Below are 12246 nucleotides of genomic sequence, written 5' to 3'. Positions count from 1 at the left end.
CTTAATGTTATTAAAATACAAACAATAACTTAGTTTTTAATTTTTGCAAAAATATGAACTCGTCAGATTAAAAATGGCATTTTTTAAAAACAATGGTTAATTTTTGTTCATAACTGCAAATGATTCTTTGATAGTCAATACATTATTTATTAAACTAGATTTCGAAAACACCTTAATTTTATATTTTAGGTTTTGAATTTGTAAGAATTCGCCTGTGTGCGCCGCGCCGCCTCCGTCCACTAAAGTCACTAGATAGATAAAGTACCGCAATCGTCCGCCATTTTAATTCCGACTACACGGTGTTTTCATCACAATTATGTTCTCTTCACATCTATCACAATACGTAACCTTTCTCAATGGAGATACAACGCAACGCTGCTTATATATATATTAAATAGATGTATTGAAAAATATTCTTAATAAATTTTATATTATTATTATTTATTATTTAGCTTTAACAATATTATAGTATATATATATATAAAAATATATTAGTATGTATACATACTATGTTTACGCTGGCGATGCTTATGTTATTAGCACGTTCTTATCATTTTGATCGATGAGTTCTTAATGTTATTAAAATACAAACAATAACTAAGTTTTTAATTTTCGCAAAAATATGAACTCGTCAGATTAAAAATGGCATTTTTTTAAAACAATGGTTAATTTTTGTTCATAACTGCAAATGATTCTTTGATAGTCAATACATTATTTATTAAACTAGATTTCGGAAACACCTTAATTTTATATTTTAGGTTTTGAATTTGTAAGAATTCGCCTGTGTGCGCCGCGCCGCCTCCGTCCACTAAAGTCACTAGATAGATAAAGTACCGCAATCGTCCGCCATTTTAATTCCAACTACACGGTGTTTTCATCACAATTATGTTCTCTTCACATCTATCACAATACGTAACCTTTCTCAATGGAGATACAACGCAACGCTGCTTCGTAGAATTGCACTTAGTGTGTTGATAAGTTGCATGTTTGCACTAAGTACACTTCCAACGCCATTTTTATTCCACGTATTTTACCACGGATTGCGGTACTTTATCAATCTAGTGACTTTACCGTCCGCATCACAGTCGTGCCATCTGCCGTTACCGACCGTTACTCATAACCGAAGGAAGGCATTTATGCCGTTGCTTGTACACTACACTGCTTGCACCTCCACAAATGCCTATGTTCAGGCTTCATACAAATAAAGAAAGAACGAGGTTATCGACTGTCGGAGAAGTGTAGAAAATGATGATAAACGAAGACGGAGTTATGGATATATGCGGCGTGTTTGCTTGAACTGCACTTTATTACATTCTTCGCGATTGAAACGAGATAGACGTAAGCTCAACTCTTTCAACAGCGAGAGGGAGAGAGAGGGAGAGAGAGGGAGAAAACGCTCAACGGGCAGAAAGTGCAGGAACGTACAATGATTATCTTAAACTCCCGTAATGATTCTGAACGTGAACGATATATGCGTCATCCGAGAGTGCGAGAGTGGCGAATGACAGGACTGCGAAGCATGTAGACACCGTGAGGAGCGAGCGAAGCGAGGAAGGAGGGTGAAGCGCGCCATTCCCGGTCATTTGGCGAAAGACATGCGCTCGCGAGTGTCGGCCAACACCAAAGGCGGTGCACGGACGCGATAGAGGAAAACGGGGGACACCTGTTGCTGCCGGCCGAGTCGCGCAACCGCGATGGCCTACCTGCTCAAAAACCTCACCAACAGCATCTGGCATGCGTTCCATGCGCTGCAGGCCGACGGCACCAACACGGTCGCCAAGTCGAAGCTGAAGGTGAGAACGCTGGAAGAATTTCGGAACGAAAAAAGTTCGGGCGTGGCGAATCTGTCGTTCATACATGTCTCATATTTTATTTATTTTCCAGGCATATTTTATTAAGAATATATGTTTCATTTGATCTTTTGAAATTTTTATCACTTAGAAAGTAAGATATTTTTTTACGTAATTGAATAAGGAATATTTTTTTATGATTGATACTCGTTTGCAGGTGTTGACAGCCAATATTGGCACATTGATGGACTTATATGGAGTAGAGAAGGGCTTGGAGCATTATCGGAGCACGCAGAGTCTGACATTCGACCAATATATCTACTATCTGCAGAAAGAAGTAAGATACCACGAGAAAGAAAACTGAAACTAGATTATCTGTAAAGTAGGGCAAATGTTACTGTTCTGTTGAAAATTGCTTGAGCATTTATCTGCATTTAAATTTTCAGTATTTTATAAAAAGAAGTGATTACAGTAAACATTAGAAATACAAAAATAAATTAGAGTATTTTAAGCATAAAATAAAAATAAAAATCAATTACTTTGAAAGAATTTGAAATATTTTTTACTTAATTTTTCTATCTTTAAATATTATTTTAAATATCTAAATTGTTTCAAGCTTTATTTAAAGTGTTTTTTCTTCTATTTTCAATTAAGAGCGTTAATTCGCTTCGCTTTCTCATTCAATCGAATACGTTTCATCAGTCACTGTAATTAATGTTTTATTACTTCAGGTATTCTCCTCCGTGACTGATAGTACCTCCATACAAACATTAAGAACATTAGAAGAGGGGATAGACGAGATTTGCTGGCTGGTTTGCAAGAAGCTGTATTTGGAAAGAAGAGATCCTCGAAGCCATCCTGTTTTCGAGGATCATAGTGTTTACCAGCTGTTCAGAATATTTTGCCTGTTGGCTGAGACAGAGCCGGATGCGACGGACTCTTATTTGGTTGGCCATTATTCCTTTACAAGTCGGATCACGAGAAAACTCTTTACGATGCCTGATACATTTATCTCTGCGACGCAGGTAGTGTTGCACGGCGATGAAGTGGCAAGGATTGCCTCACATTTGGTGATGTCTTTGGGTCTGCAATGGGACGCGGCAGATTTCTCGGCTCTATCAGCGGCTATCGGAATGTTCAGGTATCTTATCTGTCGGATCAAAGATAAAAATATGAGACACAGTTTGTTTACAAAATATTCCACGCGTTAGATTTCCCACGTTCCTGGCGGTTCTGGAATCCAAGTACAGTGGTGGCAACACTCTGGATACCATGGCACTGACGGAGGCGATTGATGATCTCTATCAGATTTACGTGGACAATGTGGTGAAGAAGGTAAGTGCGCTTTGCTCAAAACTGCAAAACTTACAACGGCAAATCGGGAAAAAATTAAATTACGTACAATTACATATGTAAATTATATTGTAATTATATAGCTATTATTTTGTTCTGCAAGTATGTGTTACGAAATTTTGTTACAGGGTTATTTAATGAAGAAGGGCTTCTTACTGCCAACGCTGCGGTACTTTTGGTTCGTGCTGCGTCCTGGCGAACTGGCGTATTACAAGGATTCCCAGCAGAAGGAGCCGTCCGGAGTGATACTGCTGAACGCCAACTGCTGGGCGGACACTTTGACCAACAGCGGAAGACCGGAGAGGAAATTCGTGCTCAGCACGCCTGAGCACAGATGCATAGAGCTGGCGGCGGAAGACCACAAGGGAAGGCTGCAGTGGCTCGCGGCTCTGCAAACGGCCATTCAACATGCCGGGGAGAAGATCGGATATCAGAGGAGCTTGGCGAACCAAAGGAGATCCTTACGACAAGTAAAAAGATAGAATAACTAGCAACTCAGCAAAGTAAAACAATGCTAACGATCTTATTCGTCTAATAACGTGTTTTTGCGGTTGTCAGGCGACCAAACAGGAGAAAGAAGAGACCAAGTTGGAGCTACAACATGAGAGGCAAGCTAGAATCGCAGCTGAGATCCAGGCTCGGAAGCTGGAGGCTCTGTCGAAGGAGGAAGGTGCGAAGGTCCAGCAGCTGGAGGATGTGAAACAGAAGCTGGAGCTATTGCTGCAAGAGGAGAAACAGGCTTTGCGTGATGAGGAAATAGGTAAAAGCATTTAATTTATACATCACGGTGTTTTTAACATTTTGTCATATTATACAACTAAACGCGCGCATTGCACGTTGCAGTGCGAAGTTTACAAGCGCGAGTATTGCGCGAGGAATGGGAGAAGAGGGAGCAATTGGAGAGACTGCAGCAGGAGCAGCAGGAATTGCTGGAAATGGAGAAGATGAAGAGGCTGGAATTCGAGCGAATGCAGCAAGAAAACGAGAGGCAATTGCAAGGTACCTTCTTTGAATGAAAAATAACACATTTCTTGATTAGAAACTCTTTTCACTTGCTACATTAAATTTTCTAAAATTCGAGTTTTTCTGTTCTGCACTTTTTATCTTATATTTTAAATCATTTATCTTATATTTTAATCATATTGTTTATTTTAATTTGATTTTATACTAATGCCACCCTTTGCTGCGATTTTTAGATGCCGAGTTGCGACTTCAGCAGCTAGAGGCGGAGAGGGGACACTTGGACGCCGAGTTGCGTGCCGCGTGCGAGAAGGTGAAACGCTCCGAAGAGGCCCAACTTCTATTAGAAGAGCAAATCGTGACTCGTTCTCTGAGAGGAGGCGAGAGGATCAGACGCACGCAGAGTTTCATACCGACGACGAAGGAACGACCGCTGTCCGTAGAAAAGATTGATGGCAGGTCTGTAACGTTACGGAAAAACGTCTGACACGTTTTGCACCGCTGGCAAGGGTTGAAAGGAAGTCGATGTTTATTGTTCGAATTGCATTAAAGTATTCCACCAAATAGAATAACACAAAGAGCCTATATAGAAACTATTATATACGTTGCGGGGCAGCAACACTATCTTTCGCGACGAGAACGCAAGAGATCTTCATGAGCGAGCTTCGATCAGAGTACGAATTTGATAGTTCCTTATTCGCGACAATCTTGCCTCGTCCGTAACCTTAGCCAAAAAGTATTTAGACTCGCGTATGCGAACTTTTAATTTAAGGGGGGAGCCTGCTTTAGAACGCTGAAAATAAGGTATATTTTACGAATTGTTTTTGGAGAAACTATACAGCGGATCATTATAAAACTTTGATGCATTTATTAGTACATGTTTAAAGATAAACAAAATTATTTCTTGATTTGAATATATCGCTTGTAGAGGTCGTCCTGGAGAAATCTTAGTGCAGCCGCGTCGCCGGCATTGCAAATTGCTGAGCATTCTCCTGCCTCCAAATTTCGTCCAAACTGAAAAATTGAAATATGTTCTCGTTATTTATGAATTCCCATCGTCGATGAACCAAAGAGAGAAGAAAAAAGTTGAAAAGTGCCAAAATGGTGGAGCTTAGAACACAAAAGTACGATTTTTAGGCAAAGTTGTTGAACTTTTTCATGCAAAAGTAATTGTTTAACTTAATGTTTTTATGAATATTAAAGGTTCATCGACGATGGGAATTCATAAATAACGAGAAAATATTTCAATTTTTCAGTTTGGATGAAATTTGGAGGCAGGAGAATGCTCACCAATTTACAATGCCGGCTGCACTAAGATGCCTCCAGGACGACCTCTACAGGCGATATATTCAAATAAAAAAATAATTTTTTTTATCTTTAAACATGTACTAATAAATGCATCAAAGTTTTATAATGATCCGCTGTATAGTTTCTCCAAAACAATTCGTAAAATTATACCTTATTTTCAACGTTCTAAAGCAGGCTCCCCCCTTAATTTAATTAAATTGACATGAAGTGTTTGCCAGTTTTGCAAACGTTCACTTCAAGTATTTTATAAAAACGTCTCAATTTGATATCCATGATATGACAGAATACCATATTTATATATACATTTTTCCCTTCGAACGTGTATTATTACAGATAAGAGAGTATTTAATGCTTTAAATAATTTTAAGAACTTACGGTTGATTTTGTTAGAATACAGAATCATTTTTAATACGTACGTGGAAATACGTTTTTATATTCTTATTTAAATAAAATGGCCTGAAGAATTGATTGTTAATTTAGCACTTTGTCCATGTCGAATCGGGCCTGATTCAAGTTGGATAACATTTTTATAACGTTCCACATAAACGATGTAATACTTTATACAAGTAAAGCACATGCTATTGATCAAACATGAGCAGCTACATATGGCTGACTCTGCCTAGTTCCACTGTGTTGTTATTTTTGAGAAAAATTTGTATCTTGTTAAGAATAAACGATCTGAATACTAATCAAAGTGTAAAATTCTTCATCTTGCCGCAAAATGCCGAAAAAGGGAAAGGGAGACAAACTGGCTCGTATGAGCGACGAGGAGCGCGCTCGTTACTTGCAACACCGAGCCGAATTGGAGATGGAGGCTAAACGACGCAAGCAACAATTGATTGCGGCGTTCACCAAAGTATTGCATGTTTCAAAACAAAATTATATTACAAAGCAATTGCACGTGTGTAAACTTTTTGCAATCTTGAAATACAGAACAAGTTGAGACGTGAGGAAGCGTTCTCGCGGCTGAATACCGCGAAGATTAACGAACAGTGGCGATTTATTCTGCGACGGATAAAATGTAAGGAGCTTCACGAGGATGTAGAATGTCTCTGGAGAAATTTCGATCGCATATTGAAGACCAAGGACCTCGTGATACAGCGTTTATATGATGAACTAAAGATGGCCGATATGGATCACAGAAGGCTGCAAGAGGCTCATATTCAGACGATAGATCTAATAATTGGTAGTTTAATCATATAATTTATGCGTAAAACAATTTTATAATTAAATCTCGAATTTATTTAATATAAATTTTAGTTTTCATGTAATTGCATATGCCGAGTAAGCAAAATGTGTGCAATCTGCCAGCAGATTGGCAACAGATTACTGCAGGAGTTGATAGCAAATTGGCATCCGTTATGTCCGCGTTAGGATAGTGTTCTGCCAGCGGAGCCTGCTAACAGACTCTGACGGCAGATTGGCGGCAGAAACCGAGCAGGATCTGTTAACATTTGACGGCAGATTGACGGCAGAAGCCGAACAGAATCTGCAGCTTTTGGCCATTCATATTCACGATATATTAAAGCACGTGTTTACTTTTAACACACTATAAATTGGCATTTTATATTACCATGTGTTAAAAGAACGCATTTGTTTGTTTGTTAAATTAAAGTACATTTGGTTTGATGTGTTTTTCTGACAGTTCGTTGCATAATCTCTCTCTTATTGTTAATTTATTCTAATCCGAAGTCCGAATTTTGCTTTCGAACTTCAGATTGCTCGTGGCGTGCGTGAACTACGTGGACGCTGTCCATGGGAGCCTCTGTGTCGCAAGTGCAAAAATTTTCAGAAAAATTAATATTATCATGCCAAGGCGCGTATATTAACTTATATAATTGTTAGGCTAAATCTTAACATCGAGTAAGAACTCGACGCGTGCACCGCATAGCGGTGCGGAGCGAAAACACATATTCATAGCCGTGTAAATTTGAATACTGTCAAAAGCTGCGGATCCTGTTCGGTTTCTGCTGCCAATCTGCCGTTAGATTCCGCGCGCGCAGATCTTGCTCGGTTTCTGTCGACAATCCGACTTCAAGCCATGTTTGCAGATTCTGCTCGGTTTCTGCCGCCAATCTGTTCTTAGATTTTGTGAGCAAGCTCTGTTACATTTCTGGCACCAATTAGTCGAATTAATCGTTAATAACGACTTCTGTATCAAATTTGTTGTCTTTTGGCTGGCAATAGTTGATAGAAGATAGTTGGCATCATCTGCTTTCGGCAGACTTGGCTATCCGGGTAAGCAAAATGTGTGCAATTTGCCAGCAGATTGGCAACAGATTACTGCAGGAGTTGATAGCAAATTGGCATCCGTTATGTCCGCGTTAGGATAGTGATCTGCCAGCGGAGCCTGCTAACAGACTCTGACGGCAGATTGGCGGCAGAAACCGAGCAGGATCTGTTAACATTTGACGGCAGATTGACGGCAGAAGCCGAACAGAATCTGCAGCTTTTGGCCATTCATATTCACGATATATTAAAGCACGTGTTTACTTTTAACACACTATAAATTGGCATTTTATATTACCATGTGTTAAAAGAACGCATTTGTTTGTTTGTTAAATTAAAGTACATTTGGCTTGATGTGTCTTTCTGACAGTTCGTTGCATAATCTCTCTCTTATTGTTAATTTATTCTAATCCGAAGTCCGAATTTTGCTTTCGAACTTCAGATTGCTCGTGGCGTGCGTGAACTACGTGGACGCTGTTCATGGGAGCCTCTGTGTCGCAAGTGCAAAAATTTTCAGAAAAATTAATATTATCATGCCAAGGCGCGTATATTAACTTATATAACTGTTAGGCTAAATCTTAACATCGAGTAAGAACTCGACGCGTGCACCGCATAGCGGTGCGGAGCGAAAACATATTCATAGCCGTGTAAATTTGAATACTGTCAAAAGCTGCGGATCCTGTTCGGTTTCTGCTGCCAATCTGCCGTTAGATTCCGCGCGCGCAGATCTTGCTCGGTTTCTGTCGACAATCCGACTTCAAGCCATGTTTGCAGATTCTGCTCGGTTTCTGCCGCCAATCTGTTCTTAGATTTTGTGAGCAAGCTCTGTTACATTTCTGGCACCAATTAGTCGAATTAATCGTTAATAACGACTTCTGTATCAAATTTGTTGTCTTTTGGCTGGCAATAGTTGATAGAAGATAGTTGGCATCATCTGCTTTCGGCAGACTTGGCTATCCGGGTAAGCAAAATGTGTGCAATTTGCCAGCAGATTGGCAACAGATTACTGCAGAAGTTGATAGCAAATTGGCATCCGTTATGTCCGCGTTAGGATAGTGATCTGCCAGCGGAGCCTGCTAACAGACTCTGACGGCAGGTTGGCGGCAGAAACCGAGCAGGATCTGTTAACATTTGACGGCAGATTGACGGCAGAAGCCGAACAGAATCTGCAGCTTTTGGCCATTCATATTCACGATATATTAAAGCACGTGTTTACTTTTAACACACTATAAATTGGCATTTTATATTACCATGTGTTAAAAGAACGCATTTGTTTGTTTGTTAAATTAAAGTACATTTGGCTTGATGTGTCTTTCTGACAGTTCGTTGCATAATTTCTCTCTTATTGTTAATTTATTCCAATCCGAAGTCCGAATTTTGCTTTCGAACTTCAGATTGCTCGTGGCGTGCGTGAACTACGTGGACGTTGTCCATGGGAGCCTCTGTGTCGCAAGTGCAAAAATTTTCAGAAAAATTAATATTATCATGCCAAGGCGCGTATATTAACTTATATAATTGTTAGGCTAAATCTTAACATCGAGTAAGAACTCGACGCGTGCACCGCATAGCGGTGCGGAGCGAAAACACATATTCATAGCCGTGTAAATTTGAATACTGTCAAAAGCTGCGGATCCTGTTCGGTTTCTGCTGCCAATCTGCCGTTAGATTCCGCGCGCGCAGATCTTGCTCGGTTTCTGTCGACAATCCGACTTCAAGCCATGTTTGCAGATTCTGCTCGGTTTCTGCCGCCAATCTGTTCTTAGATTTTGTGAGCAAGCTCTGTTACATTTCTGGCACCAATTAGTCGAATTAATCGTTAATAACGACTTCTGTATCAAATTTGTTGTCTTTTGGCTGGCAATAGTTGATAGAAGATAGTTGGCATCATCTGCTTTCGGCAGACTTGGCTATCCGGGTAAGCAAAATGTGTGCAATTTGCCAGCAGATTGGCAACAGATTACTGCAGAAGTTGATAGCAAATTGGCATCCGTTATGTCCGCGTTAGGATAGTGATCTGCCAGCGGAGCCTGCTAACAGACTCTGACGGCAGGTTGGCGGCAGAAACCGAGCAGGATCTGTTAACATTTGACGGCAGATTGACGGCAGAAGCCGAACAGAATCTGCAGCTTTTGGCCATTCATATTCACGATATATTAAAGCACGTGTTTACTTTTAACACACTATAAATTGGCATTTTATATTACCATGTGTTAAAAGAACGCATTTGTTTGTTTGTTAAATTAAAGTACATTTGGCTTGATGTGTCTTTCTGACAGTTCGTTGCATAATCTCTCTCTTATTGTTAATTTATTCTAATCCGAAGTCCGAATTTTGCTTTCGAACTTCAGATTGCTCGTGGCGTGCGTGAACTACGTGGACGCTGTCCATGGGAGCCTCTGTGTCGCAAGTGCAAAAATTTTCAGAAAAATTAATATTATCATGCCAAGGCGCGTATATTAACTTATATAATTGTTAGGCTAAATCTTAACATCGAGTAAGAACTCGACGCGTGCACCGCATAGCGGTGCGGAGCGAAAACACATATTCATAGCCGTGTAAATTTGAATACTGTCAAAAGCTGCGGATCCTGTTCGGTTTCTGCTGCCAATCTGCCGTTAGATTCCGCGCGCGCAGATCTTGCTCGGTTTCTGTCGACAATCCGACTTCAAGCCATGTTTGCAGATTCTGCTCGGTTTCTGCCGCCAATCTGTTCTTAGATTTTGTGAGCAAGCTCTGTTACATTTCTGGCACCAATTAGTCGAATTAATCGTTAATAACGACTTCTGTATCAAATTTGTTGTCTTTTGGCTGGCAATAGTTTATAGCAGATAGTTAGCATCATCTGCTTTCGGCAGACTTGGCTATCTGGGTGCTTTTGATTATTTTATATTTCTAATTTTAATTTTAATATTCGTATATAGGACAAATCTATATTTGTACAAATTAATATATTTTAGTTTTAATTAGATTTATACATTTATATATTATTATTTCTCTAAATTCCTTATATGAATATTTATGTGTGGTATATCCATATAGATTCATGTATTGCTTATCGTATTAATATGATACAGGGAGATACAAACAGAGATGCGAGCATCTGCACGAGTTTTTTGCACGCGAGCGCGATCGTGTTGTTTCAAAGGATGTAAACGAATTAAATAAAATACAGGAGAGCCTAGAGCAACGCTGCAGCCAATTACAGAGCATCATTTTTGGGCAGGAGAAGGAAATAGAAAACAGATTGACGCAAACGAAGATTCGGAACGCCGTTAACATATACGGCATTGTATACTTGGTAAGAATATCATGTTAATTTATAATGGATCAACTCGGCCCTTTCGATCAAAAATATTTCAGAAGGAAGACTCCTTATCGCGCTTGACGCAATACACGTCCAACGAGATTGAGAAACTATGGCGACAGCTTACCGAGACGATAACCGAGTACGAGAACATCACGGGGGAAGATATAAGAAAGCAGTATGAATACCTGAAGGAGCAGGATGACATTTACCGCGCGGACGCGGCACAATATCCGAGATTGCACGCGTACTTGCAAGGCACGATCAAGAGCCTGAAACAGGACACGCACGCGTTATCGCGGAAGAGACAGCAGAGAATAACGGAGCTGGGAGATCAGGTCGTGCGCATGAGGAAGAGAATTGAAAGTCTGAGACAGGACTTCTCCGTGAGTCAAATGCTGGACGCCACCCAGCTGAAGAAATTAACTATCGTCAGCACTAGCGTCCTAAAAGTAAGACTATCGAGTTCTAATCTCATCTAATTTAACACTGGACATTACTTGAAAAATTACAATTCGGATCTTGCCTGGAGAAGTGCAGGAGTGCCTTCCAATCGCATTCGTTTTGCAGGACTTGCGAAGGATGTCGGAGAAGGGCTCGGCGTTACTCTCGCTGCTGAAGATGTGTTCAAATTTGGAGCCATCCTCGTTAATTGTTCAGAAGTACACTTTGCACGAGCCGCAAGAGACTCTCACCGATTGTGTAAGCATTGCATGAGCAACCTATGCACGAAGTTCCTGCCACAAATGAGATGATTTGCAGATATCCGAGCCGTTCAATAAACTGGAGAACTTCTGGGAGCAGTTCAATTATATTAAAGCCGAGAACGTCTTTATGAGAAAGGAATGCGACAAACTGTCTTTCGAGAACAAGCAGCTGAGAAACACCTTACGCATGTATCTCCTAACCGTTTCTAGAACCTCGACTATAAGGCCACTTATGTCCGTTCCTGTATAAATCGACCTGCCTCCTGCACCGAAATAAGTTTCATTAGGTCGGAAGTATATTAATCTTTTAATTTATTAATCGGTTTTTAATCTTGAATTCACGCATTCACACGAATCTCGTCAAAAATATAATTAAAAAAAGAGTTCGGATAACTTTTTTATATCTCCCACATAAGTAGAGGAAAGTCCCCGATTATGAGATACCATATCGATTTTGCCGAATGTAAAGAAATCTATAGGCAGAATTTTTAAATGTAATACGTTATCTTGAAGAGAATTTAATAAGCTTTAGGTTGGTGAAATGAAAAATCGAATTTAAATATTATTTTTTCTGAAAATTAAACAAATTTGAAAA

The 12246-nt window shown here is 39.9% G+C and overlaps 2 protein-coding genes across 2 annotated transcripts; both read left to right on the top strand.

The window, feature by feature from the left end:
- Positions 1-1196: 1196 nt before the first annotated feature.
- On the top strand, positions 1197-4839 carry LOC105283769 (differentially expressed in FDCP 6 homolog). Its single transcript, XM_011346804.3, has 9 exons — positions 1197-1793; positions 2008-2127; positions 2522-2737; positions 2816-2931; positions 3002-3125; positions 3272-3613; positions 3702-3903; positions 3987-4142; positions 4340-4839. Exons 1-9 carry the CDS (start codon positions 1695-1697, stop codon positions 4588-4590), a joined length of 1626 nt encoding a protein of 541 aa, XP_011345106.1. The 5' UTR covers positions 1197-1694; the 3' UTR covers positions 4591-4839.
- Positions 4840-5536: 697 nt separating this feature from the next.
- LOC105283770 (dynein regulatory complex subunit 2) lies at positions 5537-12085 on the top strand. The gene is made up of 6 exons (XM_011346805.3): positions 5537-6267; positions 6345-6597; positions 10715-10938; positions 11001-11396; positions 11515-11646; positions 11707-12085. The coding sequence occupies exons 1-6, from the start codon at positions 6133-6135 to the stop codon at positions 11899-11901; spliced, it is 1335 nt and encodes a 444-aa protein (XP_011345107.1). The 5' UTR covers positions 5537-6132; the 3' UTR covers positions 11902-12085.
- Positions 12086-12246: the final 161 nt, after the last annotated feature.

The sequence above is a fragment of the Ooceraea biroi genome, chromosome 10 (genome assembly GCF_003672135.1).
Source record: "Ooceraea biroi isolate clonal line C1 chromosome 10, Obir_v5.4, whole genome shotgun sequence".
Taxonomy (NCBI): domain Eukaryota; kingdom Metazoa; phylum Arthropoda; class Insecta; order Hymenoptera; family Formicidae; genus Ooceraea; species Ooceraea biroi.
The sequence above is the reverse complement of the archived record's forward strand: the minus strand, read 5'-3'. Positions and strand labels throughout refer to the sequence as shown.

Coding starts and splice junctions, on each gene's coding strand:
- LOC105283769 (XM_011346804.3), top strand. CDS start 1,695: ATGGCCTACCTGCTCAAAAACCTCACCAACAGCATCTGGCATGCGTTC. Junction 2,932..3,001: donor GCGGCTATCGGAATGTTCAG/GTATCTTATCTG, acceptor TCCACGCGTTAG/ATTTCCCACGTTCCTGGCGG. Junction 3,126..3,271: donor TGGACAATGTGGTGAAGAAG/GTAAGTGCGCTT, acceptor ATTTTGTTACAG/GGTTATTTAATGAAGAAGGG.
- LOC105283770 (XM_011346805.3), top strand. CDS start 6,133: ATGCCGAAAAAGGGAAAGGGAGACAAACTGGCTCGTATGAGCGACGAG. Junction 6,268..6,344: donor TGATTGCGGCGTTCACCAAA/GTATTGCATGTT, acceptor CTTGAAATACAG/AACAAGTTGAGACGTGAGGA. Junction 11,397..11,514: donor TCAGCACTAGCGTCCTAAAA/GTAAGACTATCG, acceptor TTCGTTTTGCAG/GACTTGCGAAGGATGTCGGA.